The 19,130-nt window shown below is 44.4% G+C and overlaps 1 protein-coding gene across 1 annotated transcript in view; it reads left to right on the top strand.

The window, feature by feature from the left end:
- The first annotated feature begins 7,333 nt into the window (after positions 1–7,333).
- Positions 7,334–19,130, top strand: part of BICDL1 (BICD family like cargo adaptor 1) — a 135,869-nt gene continuing 124,072 nt past the window's right edge. The window contains exon 1 of the mRNA XM_030218530.1: positions 7,334–7,555. Coding sequence (XP_030074390.1) covers positions 7,388–7,555 — 168 coding nt within the window. The 5' untranslated portion in view covers positions 7,334–7,387. The remainder of the gene's footprint in view (positions 7,556–19,130) is intronic.

Here is a 19,130-nt window from a genome sequence, read left to right as displayed (position 1 = left end):
CCTTACCAAACCATAGCAGCACTAATTCCAAGGACAGGACGAGCTGCAACCTTATGCGTGGAAAGGCAGTACTGTAATTACACTGGACTCTAAAACATCAGTACACTACCTAGTGATAAAACAAAAAGGGCTGCAAATACTAAACACTAGCAGAATACTGCACCTTGATCACACATGAAAAACACATACAACAGATATGGCACAAGGAACTAGAAATAAAAAAATATGAAGGCAAAATACTGAACTGGAAAGTTACCTCAAGAAGTCAAACTCGGCATGCAGCAATACTAGAAAAATTGAAACTTACATGCAAAATATCACAGATGCACATGTCTAAAAGCTGACATATTCCAGTTAATAAATTCTGAATAAAATACTTTTTTCTACCTTTGTTGTCTGATCATTTAGTTTTTCTATTTGCTTTGGTCCCAGTGTCTTCTGTTTTATGTAGTGTCTTCTTTCCATTTGATTTTTTTTCACTCACCATGTTCACCATCCTCCTGTGTCATGTGCCCTGTCTACCATCCGTAGCCCTGTCCCTATCCTTCCTTGAGTTTCAGTATTTGCCCTCAAAGTCTTCTAATTCAGCCCTTAAATTCAGTAGTTTTCCCTCCATCCATATCCAGCATTTCTCCTCACTCCCCTCCCCTCCATCCATGTGCATCTACTTCCTCTGTATTCCCTCCCCTCCATCCATGTCCAGCATTTCTCCTCTCTCCCCCTCCATTCATGTGCATCTCCTTCCCTCCATCCTTGTCCAACATTTCTCCTCTCTTCCCTGCCCTCCACTCCATCCATGTCCAGCATTTCTCCTGTCTCCCCTCCATCCATGTGCATCTCCTTCCTGACTTCCAGCCATCCATGTCCAACAATTCTCCTCTCTCCCCTGCCCTCCCCTCCATGTCCAGTTATTTCTCTTCTGTCCCCTGCCCTACCCTCCCCTCCATGTCCAGCAATTCTTCTCTGCCCCTGCCAGCCCCTCCATGTCCAGTGATTTTGCCTCTCCTGCCCAGCGATTCTCCTCTGCCCCCCATCCATGTCCAACGATTCTCACTTTGACCCCTCCCATTCATGTCCAATAACTACGACCATGGAGGCAGTAAGGGACCAGGTCATCGCAGTCTTCCACTGTGGCAGGGATGTAGAAGACTGCAAGCAGAAGTGGCCCCAGCTGAAGCACGATGTGAGGCATATTATTATTATTAGCATTTGTATAGCGCTACCAGATGCACGCAACGCTGAACACCTGATACAAAGAGACAGTCCCTGCTTACAATCTAAATAATGCAGACAGACAAGACAGTTATGGGTGAGGGAAGTAATGGGTGAAAAGGGAGGAAGGGACAAGGGGAGGGAAATTGTGGCTAGGAGCTAAAAGCAGCAGTGAAAAGGTGGGTTTTCAGCATAGATTGAAAACAGGTAGAGATGGAGCTAGACGTAGAGGTCCAGGAAGTCTATTCCAGGCATAAGGTGCCGCGAGAGAAAAGGAGCGAAGCCTGGAGTTAGCAGTGGAGGAGAAGGAGGAGGACGATAAGAGAGACTTGTCCAGTGAGCGGAGTTCACGGGGAGGAATGTAGGGAGAGATGAGAGTGGAGAGGTAATGGGGGGCTGCAGAGTGGATGCATTTAGTCAGTACGAGAAGTTTAAACTGAATGCGGAAGCATATGGCTGGTGCCAACCCCGCAGCAGATGACACTGCTACCTGGACCCCCCTACAGCACATTGTTCATGGGCTCTTGCTTCAGGAGGGGATCCATGGCATTGGGTACCGGGACACATCAGCACAGCCTGAGGGCTCAGGTAGGTTTACCATTAGGAAGCTGTGGTATCTGTTGTGCTGCACTACACTCTTGTTTTCCACAAGTGGGGGACAGTGTGGTGCTCCTAAGTAGAGGAAGGGGTGAGAACACCACATGGAATACAAATCACTATTCCTTACAGACCATGACATAGGGAGTAGGCAGGTGGAGGGGGAAGAGGGTTTCCAGCTATGTGTGTGTAGGTTACCACTGTTTCACAGCTTTGGGGGCCTTCCCCACTCCTTCCTCTTTTCCCATCACCAAACTGTGCATATCTGCTTCCCACACCGTGCTGTAGCCACTGTGTCCTCTGAACTCCTTCCACAGTTCTATGTCTACCCACCTGCCTGTGTGGCTCTCTTGCACATCAGTCCCTGAAGTTCACTGTGCTCCTCATCTCTAGTTCTGTACCATGTACAGTGATTTCTGTGGGTTGCCTGCCAATGCCATTCCTCACCATCTGTTTGCTGGGTCTTCACATGTGGGGCTATGTATATGAGTGCTGCAAAACAAAGGTGGGTTATTTTTATCAACACACTTCCTCCCCTTTTGCTATGCAGGTGATGACAGCGAGTCAGATGCAGAAGCTGGCCCTAGTGGCCACCAGCTCCAGCACACTGAAGGGCAGATAGAGCAGCAAACCAGTGGGCCTGGAGGTGTGACTGCACTTGAAACCATGCAGGAACAGTCACATGGGGTGGAACCAAAGGACACAGCAGTAGGAGAGGATCTCCCTCCCCCACCCACAGCCTTTGCCGATGTTGCCAAGAGGAAGAAGAGGCAGAAAGGGGAGCACATCATGAGCAGAGACCAACCAGAGGAGGCAGCTGCTGCGCCTTGCAACCCAATTGCTGGGCCACAATGTGCAGCTCAAGGATTACTGGTGCCAGAAATTGGAGCTGCAAAGGGAAGGGGTACAGCAGCTCCAACGGCTGGAGCAGAGCATCAAGGGCCTACGTCATGACCTCCAAGCACATACCAGAGCCCTGATGCAGCAACAAGTGCCGTCTCCTTCCACCAGTGCACAGCAAGCATCGGCCAAGCAGAGGAGGATGAGATCCTCAGCCCCCCCCCCCCCCCAGCCACTGGTCCATCATCACACAAGACACCAGCAGCCACCACACCAGCTCCCTTTCTGGGTCCTGTGCCCAGGTTGCAGGGCAAAACACAGACCACAAGTTGGCCGGACTTCCAGAGGGCAGCTGAGGCAGCAGGCTGCCTTGTTGACACAGTGGGACCTCATCAGGGGAGAACTCGCAACAGAGTTCCCCAGCAGCACCGACAGCTGGACTGCCACCAGCTGCTCAGGAACACAGTGGGAGGGATAGGAGGCAACAGGGGCAGGGGAGAGGGACGGGGAAAGTAGACGAGTGTTTTTGATGGGACATGCTGGGGGTGGGGGTCTGCTGAGAGATGGGAGGAAGGGTTGAAGGGAGGGTTGAAGGGAGGGGAATATGCACAGCGCGGGTGATGGTGGTGGGAGGGGGTGGTGGTGTGTAGTTTGTGATTGCAATAAATGTTTACTTACTGTCACAAAGAAATTGTCTCGAGTCTTTGGCTGGCTCAGACCCCCAGCTGGTGGGCACTCTGCTCTATGGAGGGGGTTCCTCGTCCTCTTGATCTGGGGCCTGTTAGTCTGGTTGCTGTGGCTCCTCTGGGAGGGACTGTCCTCTGCGCATGGCCAAATTATGTAGCATGCATCAGGCCATAAAGATCTTAGCCACCTTTTGGGGGCTGTACAGGAGCTCCCCTCCAGAACAATCTAGACATCGAAACCTGTTTTTTCAGTTGTCCAAAGGTGTGCTCTGTGATGCCACCTGTGGTCTGATGTCTGCTGTTTTAGTTCTCTGGCCCTGTTTGTGGGTGCACTATGGGGGTCATGAGCCAACTTCGCTGTGGGTAGCCTCTGTCACCTTTGGGGAGAAGCAGGATGAGAAACATGAGTGTGCATTGTTTGGAGTGGGTACCTTGTGGAGGTGGGGTGGGAATAGTGGGTTGTAGAGTGAGCTGGAGGAAGACAGTGCTGAGGGTTGCCCGGTGGAGGAGATATAGTTTTGGCAGATCTATGTTGCACTTATCTAGGAGCCATCCGCCGGTGATCTCCCCTCGGTCAAACCTGCAGAAGATTCCTGAGTGCAGAGTGGAATGCTTTCCTGTTCCTATAGGTGACCTCTCGTGCCCGGGGTGGGGGTCTGAGTGCGACATGTGTGCAGCCAGTGACGCCTATGTCTGAGGGGAAGCGAGCTACGGCATAGAAGTGAGCCATGTTGTTCTGCAGGGCCTGGGTGGTTGGGGAAGGTGATGTACTCTGAGGTGTGGGTAAGAAAGGCATCAAGCAACTGGGTGAGGCAGTTAGAAATGGAAGGCTGGGTAAGGCCTGTGTTCACAGCTAGCACAGACTGGAAGCTCCCAGTGGCCAAAAAGAGAGAAGTGGTGATCTTGAGATGCACAGGGATGGGATTGTTCCTACGGGTCCTGGCCTGCAGGAGGGGTTGGAGCTGCTCACAAAGGTGCTGAATGGCAGCCGTCAAAGTGGTACCTATTGAGACACTGCAGGTCAGTAAGGTCTAAGAAACTGCTACGGGGCCTGAAAACTCTGAGGTGTATCTCCAGCGGTGCTTCTCCAACATGTGCGCCACCTGTGCATTCAGTGCCTCCATTTCCCCATGCTACAGGTGCAACACAATTACACCAGTGCTCACCTCTCCCTACCAACCTGGTGAAACCCACCACCAACAAACACAAGCTGACACTCACTCTCCCACCACCGACAAACAATGCAGTCACACACAGCACAGCCAAACAGCAATCACTCTCTCTCTCACCCACTGCACACTCCTGCCACATCCTCTAGCCACTCACTCTCCAAGCAGCAACCGACAGTCTTCACACAAACACACACACAGCAATGGCAGCAGCACACAGAACAAAGAGAAACAGACAACAAACAGGTAAGGGGATGTAATGAATGAAATGTGAACTTGGGGACAGTGAATGGAGAGGGATGGGGAGATAGAGGAAATAGTGGTAGTGGCTGGGGTTGGGGGCTAGAAGGGGTAGGGAAAGCTGAAAAGGTCAAACACAAAAGAGGCAAGTGAGGGTGAAAACGTTCAGACTAGGGCACTGAACAACTCTCAACTTTCTCTCCAAACAACTATTCCTCCACTCTCCAACTCCATAAAATTGCTAATGGGTCTAAAGACAACGTACCTCTTACCCTAGACACTTTTATATCAGGTCTAACTATGGACATCCATGTTCCCACCAAGGTGAAAACATTTTGCTATCCATTATACACTGGAGAGGTCCATTTCGTGATGCCGCCCAAAACACACCTCTAACATGCCCCCTATGGAGACGTCTATACTTGGACGTCCTTGTGGTTAGATCGTTTTTTCGTCTCTGTTTTGATTATTGGTTTTGGACATCTTTCTTTTACAAAGATGTCCATGTGCCTTTTATGTCACTTTTTGGACATTCTTCTCTTTTGAAAATGAGTCTGATAGTTGCATTGTAGTTACAGTACTTTTAGTTTCTACTCAAAAAATATTTTAAGTAATTTTTTTACTGTGTTCTTCACTAATCTTTTACTTAAGTATTAAAATATACATTTATTTTTACTTTTACTTAAGTACTTTGACCAATACTGTTGAGCACCCACAATATTGAGCATCCACTCTTTGTGTCCAGGAAGGAGTAATTTCCATTGGGTTTAGCACCCCCAATCATTTTGGAAAGTTGACTCCTATGCTGTCCAGGGTATGAGTCTGACTTTGATACAGGTGATCTATTGATTGGAGAATGGATGCATCGTCCAATAAATTACTTGCTAATTTTTCTAGCCATGCTGCAGTTATTCTGAAAATAACAGCTGTTAACCAGAAAAACGGAAGATCCAGATACACTTCAAGATTTTTTTTTCTGGTTAACAGTTGTTAACCAGAAAAAAAGAAAAAATCTTGAAGTATATCTGGATCTTCAGTTTGATGAGTTGATGGGTTATGTCAGGATTATGTGGACTGCACAGTATTTATACATGTAAAGGGACCCTTTAAATATCCACAATTTTTTTCTGTGGTCGATTTTTGGATTTATACAATACAGGACACTGAGGATTGATTCATCATTCTTCAAATTACTACTTTCTTTATAAGTGGTTGCAAAAGTCTTCCAAATATCATTGTTTGTGGACCTATAAAAGGAAATTATTGGATTGTGAACATTCAGTTAGGAAGACTGGATTAATGTTAAGGTGTACTATTGTTTATTGATGTGGAGGGTGATGTAAAGGGTGGTTTAATAGGTTATTACTAAAACAATATTTTTATTACAAAAATAATTTTTGTAATAAAAATATTGTTTTAGTAATAATCTATTCTTGTTAGTTGTTATAATTTAGATTTGAAGAATAGTTATAATGGTAAATTTCCTAATTTAGTTTCTTATGTGGACACCACCACCACCACCACCAAGTTAAAGAGCTCTTTCTGAGCTTTCAAGTCAGCTCTGTTTTACACAGTACGAATACCACAGAGCCCGAGTCTTGTTTTATCATAGTATCAAGGCCTCCCAGAGTAGCTAGCTGTCCCAGCATGCATTGCTTCGCTAAACTGTGACTTTACAGTTCTCCAGTCCCGACCAGATTGAAACTCTATGCTCCCTTGAACTGCAGAGTGTCGGCGTCGTGCCCACGGTGCTTGCATGCTGTCTTCCTGGCCCATTCCTCTCTGAACTGCTCTCAGATACGAGAAAATATTACTGCATCCTCGGTGGCGCACAGGAACTTCCGGGTTTCTCGCTTCCCATGGAGCCCAGGTCCTGATGCCACGGCCCCACTCCTGCAGAACAGCTGCTGAGGCACTGTTGCCTCTTTGTGCTGCACAACTGATCTCCCCAAAAAGAAAAATAAAAAAAGAAGACGACAGCCTCAGCTGTTGTTTGACAGCTGCTGCAGTGAGACAGTGAAAAATAAAAATTAATAAAAAAAAAATACGACTGCAGAAGTTACAGCCATGGAGGCTGTTACACACTTCAGTCACCTTATAGGGACAGTATTCAACTACAGGCCACCAATGTAAGTAAGAAAAATTTTTTTGCAGTTACCAATACTAGCATCTTGTTGGCAGCAACTGAAAGGTGTTGGAGGAACGACTAAAAAAAAAATTGCAGTTACCAATAACAGCAGCTTGTTGGTTACAACTGAAAGGTGTTGGAGGAACGACTGCAGGTACGAGTCCGAATATTCCATAGGAGCAGCAGGACTTCTTGGTGAATATAATCTCTGCTCTGCCCCGCTGTTGGATTACAGCAGATCAATTGAGTAACCCAGATTTGATTTGGTCGCAGAGTGGTGCTGAGGTGTTCAGCTCCTAGGCAGCTGTCTACTGCCTAGGTCTGTCACTTCAGCACCACGGGAGCTGGACAGCGCCTGTATGGAGCTGCACACTGAGGACACCGGAATTGTTAAACTGCTAGCAGCGCCTCCGAGGCCAGCGCAGCTTCAATCTTTGGAAAATCTAGAAATCGTACTGGAAGAGCTATCACTTCTGTCTGGGGAACGGCATCACAATGGAGATCCAGCGTCTGTGATGCAGGGATCTGATTCTATGAAGGATCCCGAGCTACTGTCTGTAATCCGTCAGAAGGAAAAGGACTTGATACTTGCTGCTAGGCTTGGGAAAGCTTTGTTGGAGAGAAATCAAGACATGAGCCGACAATATGAGAAAATGCAAAGAGAGCTGACTGAGAAACTAGAGGTAAGATATGTTCTTGGGTTTATTTCTATTGAGTAAATAGGGACTTGACCTCAGTACATAGCAGTCATTCTGAAAATTACTTCCTTAAAACTTCCGCTTTTCTTAGCATGAACTGGAAAAAAAAGTCTTTCCTTGCAATAACTGCACTGCTATAGTTTAAAAACATGAGCCAAAATGTGGGATTTGATTTGAAAAATAAATGAATTGATAATACTTAAATATTTGAACTGCACAGCGATTAGTCTGGCTTTGCTTTCTAAAGACTCAGTGTCGTATGTGTATCTGTTTTCATAAATAAATGGACACACATACACATCTATGTATTTTTCTGAGCACTGCTACTTTACTACTTTACTTTGATAGTTTCCATGTCGCTTGCAGTTGGGCCTCCAGACTAATTAATAGCACTTTCACCTGGCCATGTTTTTGCTTTTTTTTCCCCCCAAAATGAGGTTATGTCATTCTCTTGTCACATTCTGGTATTAGGGGGCACTGACAACTGCCAGTACCCCATCCCTTTCCTCAGGTAAGACAGCTTCTTCTTTGTACACCTCCCATAGTGGGATCAGATGCCTCTATTTTCCACGTCCATGCTGCCCCTTAGCCTGCATTTTACATTATTAAACTCTAGGCATGTTCCATCCAATCTGCTTTCAAACACAAACTTATTCTTGATAATCACATTGAGCTCCTCTATCTTACTGAAACATGGCTTTGTGAAGGAGAGGAGGCTTCTCCCTCTCTCACACTGTTTACCCTGGGTTTCGTTTCCTTTTCTGTTCATAGATCTTGGAGATCAGGAAGTAACTTAGCTTTAATTTTCTCATCAACATTTTCTGTCAAATGGCTTGATTTAGATCTTGTTCAGTATTGTAGTCCATTTGGATCTTGAAGAATCATTGTACTTGCTTTGACTGTATTGTCCTCCATCTTTATTTTATTTATTTATTTATTTATTTATTTATTTATTTATTATATTTAAACTCCGTATTATCCCAAACAAGTTCAGGTTCAATGTGGCTAACAATTAACATTTGCAAAAAGTACAATACAATTAGTATTAGCATACATAGTAATAATACAATACACAGACTTCACTACTATTGAAGGGCAGGGTTCCAAGCATGCCCTAGACCTAACAATTACAATTGTGTAAGGGATTTACTAAATAAAATGCTTTCAACAGCTTATGAAATAAGAGGTAATTGGTAATGTATCTTAATAGATTAGGAAAAAATTTCCATATCTTCCTACTTTGATAGATAAAGTCTGCCTTATGAATAGATTTATAATGAAGCTTCTTACAACTTGTGTAATGAAGGATGAGAGAGTCCCTAGATGTAGGAAAAGCCTCTTGGGATAATGTCTATTCTACTTTGTCTGATATTGCAGTGATTCTTAAGTGCCGTGGAACCAGTTTCACCTCATTGCAACCCTGTGGATAGTTGCCCTGAACTGTGTACAGTCTTTAGTAAAGCAGCATATCACTGACAGAGTGACATCCATAGCTGCTGTTATTGTATCATCCATCACATTGCTGGTCTTTCTCTTTTTTTATTGACCTTCAGACTTTTTGATGACCTTTTTCTTGTTCACTTTCCCAGCTTGATCCTCCCATTAATTGCTGCAGTCTATATGGAAGCCATGGCTTCTTTATGTTCTAGTTTTCTCCTGGGCTATTTCACATGTCTCACTTTTTATGCCCAGGCCAACTCCTGGAGTCACTTTGAGATCAACTCTTGATGCTCTTGCTCCTCTTGATTATCAGCACACTGTCAGAAAACACTGCCATCCATGGTTTTACTATGGTCTTTGCCTAATCAAACGCCAAGCTAGGAGAGCTGAGAAGATCTGGCACAAGCACAAGACCCTTTCCTCCTTAGCTCACTGCAGAGATCATCACCACTATTATAGTACAAGTATCAAAAAGGCTAAGAAATCTTATTACTTTGTTGATTAATGCCAACTCTAACAACCCTTGGGAACTAGAGGCTGACTGAATTTTGGTTTCAGTTTTGTTGCAAAAACCAACCTGAAATCTGAATTCGGTCTTGTTTCAGCTGAAAATGTAGCTGAAACCAAAAATGTGTGGTATCCCTGAAATTAGTGCACTGTCCCTAAAATTGGTGCAGCCCCTGCTCTCTCCCCCCTTAACAGAAGCAGCTCCCCTCTGGGAGCCCCCCTGAACCACCACCAGTAGCCCCCCCTCCACCTGGGGCCTACCTTACAAGCGGTGGTGGTCCAGTGGTATAGTCGGGGCAGGAACAATACTTGCTCACTCCTGCCCCTGCTGGCTCCATTGTCAAAATAGCTGCCATGACATCAAGTCTTGTGAGGATGTCACCAGAAGTTGCAGCAGCCATTTTGAGATTGGAGCCAGTATGGATAGGAGTAATTGCCTATCCTTTCCAGCTCCAATTTGAAAATGGCTGCTGTGACTTTCTTTCGGCAGTCTTACAAGACGCCACTTAAATTTGTGGCAGCCATTTTGGCAATGTAGCCGGCAGGGGCAGGAATCACTCCTGCCCCAATTGCATCATTGGATCATCAATGCTTGTAAGGATCAGTAGCATGGAATGTTGGTGCTATTTGGGATTCTTCCAGGTACTTGTGACCTGAATTGGTCACTGTTGGAAACAGGATACTGGGCTAGATGGACCATTGGTCTGACCCAGCATGTCTATTCTTATGTTCTTATTCTGGCAGCACCAGGGCTTTTTTAGAGGGGGTACTTGGGGGTACTGAGTACCGGCACCTTTTCCATTGTCTGTTAAAATTGACCCATGGTCCTTGTATTTTAATGAAAGAGCTCAGGCTCTACACACTAATTCTGCTTTGTCACAGATTCTGTGACTGGTTGCAGGGGGCTTGGATGTTGTGGGGTGGGTCCCTCAGTGATCACCCCACCCCTGAAGGGTGGCCTGGCATTTGAGTACCGGCACCTTTTTTGCTAGAAAAAACGCACTGGGCAGCACTAATATAAAATTCAGTTCTAGATTAGAATATGCATGTATATATAAATAAGTACAAAATAAAGTGTCAATATTAAAAAGTTTAATTAGTTAACTTAATTACATAGAAAAAAACATTGAATACAAGAGATTGCAAAATCCACTCCACAAATGTACTGTTTTCATGTGAACACAGTTTAAGCTAGCTCCATAGTTTCACCTCTTCTCTCTGGCTACCTCATGAAAAAAAAAACATTGAGTTGTGGTGCTGCAAGGATAGTTCTTCTTTTTAGCACTGGGGCCCGCAGTAGTACATGAGTGCAACAAGTTATCTACTAAGACACATAATATGGCACATGTGGTAATTGTCTGCCCAGTGCAAGGCAGATATGTGACTTTTACTGACCAGGCTTTGCATTTACCATATTTTTACATTACAACTCCATTTATATCCACATTTACCTATAAGGTTCAATACAGATCACAATAAGATAATCCAGCTCAAGTTAGATACTGGGAACATACATAGCCATAAGTATACGTGGAGGAGCATTTTCGATATGACGTCTAAGTCCAACTTTAGACATTTTGTTCTATCTTTTTTTTTTTCAAAAATTGTTGTTTTCTACATGTTTTGTGCTCAAAATGTTTATCTTTTTGCTCCATTTTTGAAAAAAAAAAGTCTAAGTGAAAAACAGAGAAAATCAAGCTATTGGGATGTAGGAGGGGCCAGCATTTTTAGTACACTGGTCCCCCAGACATCCCAGGAGAGCAGTGGGGCACCCTAGGGGACACTGCGGTGGACTTCATATAAATGCTTCCAGGTACACATCTCATCATTGCTCCTGTATCTTTTCTGCTGAACCCTCCAAAACCCACCAAAAACACACTGCCCCCAACTGTACAACCAGGGCCGTGCCTAGGGTCTCTGGTGCCCCCCTGCAGACTATCAGTTGGTGCCCCCCCCCCCGTGTGGCACAAGATGGCAAGGCTTACAATCCTTTCTTGCAAAATACTTGATCGCAAATAATTTTTTATGATTTTTAACCGTGAAAATGATCGCTCACCACTTGCCACACTGACAGGAATTGTCAGCAATATTCTTAGAAAACAAATTGCTATACATTGCAAAATAAGATAGCAGAGGTAAATTCTCAAAGTGGACATAGATTTTTTCTACCTTTGTTGTCTGGTGACTTTGTTTTTCTATCCATATTGGTCCGAGTCTCTGATTCTGCTGCTCTCTATCTGTTCTCTTAACTCCATTTCCAGGGCTTCCTTTCCATTTATTTCTTTACTTTCCTCCTTTCTTCTTCATTTCTTGCCCTACATCCATAAGTAAAAGCTGTGTCCTCCTCTGTGGAATTGACTGGAGGAGGTATAACGTGGATCCAGCTTTTGCCTATTTTCTCCATCCATGTGCAGTTTTTCTCCTCTCTTCCCTTTCCCTCATCTCCATCCATGTGCAGTTTTTCTTCTCTCTTCCATTTCCCTCATCTCCATCCATGTGCATCTTCTTCTTCTTTCCTCACCTCCATCCATGTTCAGCATTTCTCTTCTCTCATCCCTCCCCTGTATCCATATAAAGCAATAATTATCTCTCCCCTCTCCTCCATCCAAGACCAGCATTTCTCCTCTCTCCCCGCCAACTCCTCCATCCATCCATATCCAGAGAATCTCTCTTCCCTGCCCTCCTCTCTCATCCATGTCCAGCGATTCTCCTCTCTTCCCTGCCCTCCCTTCCCATCCATGTCCAGCAATTCTCCTCTCTCCCCTGCCCTCCCTTCTCATCCATGTCCAGCGATTCTCCTCTCTCCCCTGCCATCCCCTCTCATCCATGTCCAGCGATTCTCCTCTCTCCCATGCCCTCACCTCCCATCCATGTCCAACGATTCTCCTCTCTCCCCTGCCCTTCATGTCCAGCGAATCTCTCTTCGCTGACCACCCCTCCCCTCCATGTCCAGTATGTCTCCTCTGCCCCCTGCCCTCCCCTCTCATCCATGTCCAGCAATTCTCTCTTCCCTGCCCTCCTCCCCTCCCCACCATGTCCAGCATGGAGAGGGGAGGACAGGGGAGGACAGGGGAGGGAGGTGACATGCTGGACATGGAGGGGAGGGCAGGGGAGGGGAGAGAGAATTGCTGGACATGGAGGGGAGGGCAGGGAAGAAAGGAGAATTGCGACTTCGGGTAAAAGATTTTGAAGTGCGAGAGCAGGAACAGAAGGGAGCAGGCAAGTGAGCCGGACCTCAGGAAAAAGGTGCCGGTACGCTGTACCGGTGCGTAACGGTATGCTGTACCGGCACGTACCGGCACAAAAAAAGCACTGTATGTATCCCTCATTGATAAGTCTCTGACTCTAAAGTTTAGCAATTTCATTAAAGCAAAATGTATTTTCACATATCACAAACTCTTCCTATCCAAGCAGAATGTTATTTATGTATTTATTTATTTATTGCATTTGTATCCCACATTTTTCCACCTCTTTGCAGGCTCAATGTGGCTTACAATACATCATGAATGGTGGAGATATATAAGAAATAAACATTTAGTAATTACGCACAAAAAAAGCAATCAGATTTTCACTTACCGGTTCTTCAAAACTGCTAAAATTCCTCTTTGAACCTACTGTTTGAACCATCAGCCAATGAAATGGCTTTTAGCTGTAGATATCTCAGGTTACCTGATAATTATGCACACATCATTGCAGTCATGCCCTCCTCTCAGTGTACATGCTCAGAAAAAAACAAACCAAAAACTTTGAACCACTTACAGATTTTAACAAACAATTACACTATTTATGTTTTATTTCTCCCCAGTCTCACTTGCACACCTCCCTCCAAAGCTGTTCTCTTTAATTTGAATGTTGTTCAAGCTCACCCTGAATGAGGAGTTCTTCCCACACCAAAGACATATATAGCACTGGTTGTACTTTGAAGCAACTTTAGCAGAGCTGTCTGCCTCAGTTAGCACTGCTGGACTACCTTCACTTCCTGACGCAGATAGGGAAGGGCAGCGAAGAGAGGAGAATCACAACTTCAGGTAAAAGATTTTGCAAGTGAGCAGACCTGGGCGGCACCCTCCAGAGGTCGGCGCCCTCCTGCGGTGCTTACTCCGCTTACCGTGTTGGCACGGCCCTGTGTACAACATTAGATTAGCCCTTATGGGTGAAGGGGGCACCTATATGTGGGTACAGTGGATTTCTGGTGAGTTTTGGAGGGATACTAGTTTCTACCACAAGTGTAACAGGTAGGGAGAGGAATGGGCCTGGGTCCACCTGACTACAATGCACTACACCCACCACTAGTCACTGCACCTACATGCTGCTCTAATAGTCCTGGCTATAACATCTGAGGCTGCCATAGATGCTGGTAAGTAATATTTTTATTCACATTTTTGGGGTGGGGGTGGGATGGGGTCAGTGGCCACTGGTGGAGTAAGGAGGTTCATCCCTGATTCCCTCCGGTGGTCATCTGGTCATTTAGGGCACTTTTTGTGCCTTTTTCGTTCTAAAAACAGGTCTAGCTCAAAACATCTGAGTTTTAGTCCTGGACGTTTTTATTCCATTATGGCTGAAAAATGTCCAGGTCTTAGGAACGCCCAAATCCTACCCTTAACACGCCCCTGACACACACCCTTGAGATTTGGACCGAATGCAGGCAAACAGCATAGAAAAACGTCTAGAAAATGGGTTTTGAAAATACTGATTTGAACATTTTTGTGAGAAAAACATCCAGATGCTGCTTTATGCCACTTTTTAGATGTTTTTTTCTTTTGAACATGAGCAGCATAGCCACTTAGATACCACTTAAATAGAAAAGTTTTTAATTGTTTCTTAAATATTTAATTTGTTTCCAGTCTAATTTCTGTTAGCAAAACATTTCAGATCTTTGCAAATTGGTAAGGGATTGTTAGAAAATGGACACATTTCTATCTAAAACCATCAACAGATGGGTAATTTAACTTTAATTGACCATTTGAAAAAAGACTTTTCTTAGAGGAAGAAAATGATAGAATCAATGTGAATAGCAACGTTGCAGAACCATTAATAATATTGAATATTAACATACATAACTTAAAGCGTTTTGTGCTTTTATAGGAAGCCATGTAGTCTCAACAATGGAGCTGCTCTTTCCCATTTGTTTGCCTAGCAGATCAATCTAGCTACAGTATTCTGCGGTGTCTGCAGTCTCCTACATAACATCCTTGAACAACCAATATAAAGTAAATTACGATAATCTAATTTGCTAGTTATAAGGGTGAGGACTATTAAACTGAACTGGGTAAAAAAGAAGTATTTTCATATTGTGCGCAATTGCCTCAGTTTCCAGAAAATCTGCTTGGTCAAATTAACAACATGATACTCAAAATTCAACATAGGATCAAAGAAGTCACTAAGCACCTTCAATGTTTAATTTTTCAAGCATATGTTATTTAATGGGAGTGCATTATCTATAAGTGGTAGTGTCAAGATCCCTAACCAGATCATTTTGTGTTGTCAGCATTTAACTTAAGATAATTTTGCAACCCCGATTCAACAGCATCCATACAAGCCTGGACAGACTATGGATCAGATGCACAAAGCTTATCTTGCTATTAACGTTTGATTTAGACTGGTTCTAGCCAGTCTAAAGCAAACATTTAGGTAGCTAGTAATGCACAAAGGGGTTTCCGTGGCTCTTAACTTGTGCCGTTAGCAGCCACCGAGAACCCCATGCAAATGTATTACAATTAGCTCAGTAGTATTCTAATGAGCTTATTCGTAGTCTAATGTGTATTCCAGGGGATTCACAGCTCCAGAACAGCCTAATTTAACGAGCAAATTTTATGGCTGCTCTGGAGCTGTTGGAGAGGAGAGAAATTCAAGCAGGCAGCTGCAAAGTCTGCTTGCTTGGGCTTCCTACCTCTCACCTCCTGGCGCCCTCCCTGAATTTTGTTTTTAATTTCCTTTGTGGTCCAACATCCCCATTGCATCTTATTTTCTTTAATTCCCTGGTGGTCCAGTGGACCGTAACTCCCCCCCCCCCCCCCCAAGTTTTTAACTTTCCCTGTTTGCAAGTTCGAGCTGTCAAATGGATTTGACACTGCTGTCAAATCCATTTGACAGCTCTGATGCACTGGACCTCTCTGACCCCACACTTTTTTTTTAAATTTACCCTGGTGGTCCAGTGGACCCTGACCACCCCAATCTTTTTTACAGTGGACCATGACCTCCCCCCGCAACCCCCCATGACCCCACAAACCTTTTTTTTTATTTCCATGGTGGTCCAGTGAACAGAACCCCTTCGCCTTATGGTCCAGTGGACCGTGACCCCCCCATGCCTCCCCGAACCTTTAAAAAAATGTTTCCTGGTGGTCCAGTGGATCGAACACACACCCCCTCCCATATCCGACCCCCACCCTGCCTCTCCCTGTACCTTCACAACAAGATAGAGGCTGGAGGGCAAGAGCAACGGCTCCTCCCTCTTCCCTCGGGCCCGCCCAGAACAAAATAGCGGCGCCCAGGCCCTGCTCAGTGGATTCTGGGATGCACTGGGTGTGGCTAAACCTTATATGGTGTTTATCTCCACCCAGTGCATCCCAGAATGCACTGGCCAGGGCCTGGTCACTGCCATTTTGTTCCACCAGGGTAAATTTTAAAAAGGTGTGGGGCTAGAGAGGTCCAGTTCATCAGAGCTGTCAAATGGATTTGACAGCAGTGTTACATCAATTTGACAGGTCAAACTTGCAAATAGCGAGGATGCACAAAGGGGGGGGATCCGTGCAGCTCATTTGCATGCGATCCCCTTTGTGCATTGCTGGCTGTTAGCGATTCGCTAAATTTTAGCAAGGCAGCTGTATTTTATGGCTGCCTTTGTTCATCAGGGCCTATGTTGGAATTAAAGTTTTACACTTCATGAGTATGAGCAGAGTAATATCATTAGTGTATATATAGTAGTTTATCTCCAGACTGACCAGAAGCTTATCCAGAGAGCTCATGACAACATTGAATAAAATCAAGGACAAAAGAGACCCCTGTGAGACCCTACTTATAGCCGTCCATGAATTAGGTAGCAAATTATGATATTTTACTATATAGGCTCTATTTTCCAAAACAAACCTTTAGCCAATTAAATACTCTTCCAGCTATACCTATTTCACTTATGTTCAACATGATGGAATGGTCTATGACATCAATGGCTGCGAAAAGATCCAACTGTAGGACAATAGCCTGTTGTCTGGTACTCCATAATTTTCTGATATCATGAGTTAATAATCCAAGCAAAGATTCCATGTTTGCATGCATTCTAAAACCAAATTGTGATGGAAGCAAGATGATAAGATATCCTATGATATTTTGAAATCAAGCATGCACTGAGAGAAAAAGTAGCTGCAGGGGCAGGCAATGGACAGAGTGAAGAGCAGTGCTGGAGGAAGACCTCTTCTGCTGGCGGGGCCTCGGGATCCCCACCAGCCAAGGTATTTTTTGAATTGCAGTTGCAGCGGCAAGGGCAGTGGCAATCCTGGGGGGGGGGGGGGGTGACGGCCCTGCCCCAGGCCCGATGGCAGCCCTGCCCTGGGCCTGGTTCAGTCTCTCAGCAGCCCTGGTTGCAGTAACAACAGCTAATTAGACAAACATGACAATGATTGACTGAAACCAAACAGACCCAGCCAATCATGTAAGCGGCCAATCAAGTAAGTGACCACCACTCCAACTCAGCATGCAGCCCTTTGGGCTGCACAGTTTGTAAGAGAAAAATCCAGGGTTGTTCTCTGTAATTTAGAAATTGTTCAATTTTGTTATATAATATTGAATAATTTACACTCTGCTGCTGAAGATAAGTTGATTCTGCAGCATTTATGTTGTTATTTCTGAAGATCCATACTACTAAAATGACATGTGTTATTATTTATTATTATTATTTATTGCATTTTTATCCCACATTTTCCCACCTATTTGCAGGCTCAATGTGGCTTACATAGTTTAGTTATGATATTGTCATTCCAGGAAATCAGATACAATTAGTAATATGTAGAGGTTAAGTAAGGGGAAGAAGAAGGAAGTGATTGGGTGAGTAAATTTAGAAGGTGGACTTTCATAACTGGATGGATTGGTGAGGTGGATTGTTGGGGCTATGGGTTCTCTTTGTCGGCTTTGTTGAAGAGATATGTTTTCAGAGATTTGCGAAAGTTAATTATTTCCTCAATTGTTTTTTGGGTAATGCATTCCATAGCTGCGTACTCATGTAGGAGAAGGTAGTGGCATGCATCAGCTTTGATTATGCTTATGATATTTTTTTGGGGGGTGGGGTTAATTTCCGGGGGGGGGGGGTTGTTTGATTTTGTGTTTACTTTTGTATTCCACCTTGAATTTGATGGTTAAGCAGATTATAAATGCCAGTATTCTCTGTATGACAAAACCTTTAATAAAAATATAATTCAAAAAAAAAACAAAAAACTAGCATTACATTTGCCACCCTCCAATCTTCAGATACCACACATGATTTTAAGGATAAGTTACAAGTTAGTAATATATAAGACAATACTGAGCTTATTCAAAATAGAACTTATTCAAAAACAAACAGAAATGCTGCATCAAAGCGGTGATAGATACATATAGGGCCGTGTTGGCATTACGCTGTAAAAACCGAAAGAAATTAGAATGAGTTAAAAATGCAGAATAAGTACAAAACTGTTGCCATATATTGCCATGAAAGAAATTGTGACCCACATGGTATAATGAAAAAAAGGATGTATTGAAAAATGCTGTTTGCACTCCGAATAAAAATAACAACACAGTGACGAAAACCTAAAAAACAGTGCCTGCATCACACTGCTAATACTACAATCATTAGTACAACTATGGGGTCTTTTTACTAAGGTGCACCGAAAAGTGTCTTGTGCTGTAGACGTGTGTATTGGACACGCGTAGGTTTATTTTTCAGCGCACCTGCAAAAAAGGCCTTTTTTGGGGGGCCGAAAATGGATGTGCGTCAAAATGAAAATTGGCACACGTCCATTTTGGGCCTGAGATCTTACCGCCACCCATTCACTTAGCGGTAAGGCCTCACGCGTTTACTGGGTGGTAATTGTCAGCGCACCAGGTTAGCACCACATGCTGAAAAATAAAATATATTTTCCAGTGCGCATAAAAAATTAATTTACCACCCAGGCCATGTAGTAGCCAGGCGGTAGTTCCAAATTGGCGCGCATTAGGCGTTCATAGGCACCTACGTGGCTTAGTAAAAGGGCCACTATGTTAATACACTATTTAGACAAGTTTAACAGTGTATTGAGATATGAAAAGATATATGAAAACAGGAGCGTAGCCAGACAACAGATTTTGGGTGGGCCTAGGAAAGAAGTGGGTGGGCATCAAGTGTTCTTCCCTTCACCCACCACCAAAAAAAATCTCAGCTGGTGGGAAAACGCTTCTTTCCACCTTAGTAGTCTGCAGCAGGCATGTGCTGAAAACTGATCATGCGCAGGTGCCAGTATCGTGGAGAATAGCATTTTCATTACCATCAGGGGGAAGTCTTCAGCTGGCAGAGCTTGGGATTCCCACCAGCTACCACAAAATGTGTGCTACTGTTGGGTGGGCCTGAGCCTTAATTGGGTGGGCCCCGGCCCACCCAGGCCCACCTCTG

Source organism: Microcaecilia unicolor, chromosome 11, assembly GCF_901765095.1.
Source record: "Microcaecilia unicolor chromosome 11, aMicUni1.1, whole genome shotgun sequence".
NCBI lineage: Eukaryota > Metazoa > Chordata > Amphibia > Gymnophiona > Siphonopidae > Microcaecilia > Microcaecilia unicolor.
This window is presented reverse-complemented; position numbering and strand designations above follow the sequence as displayed.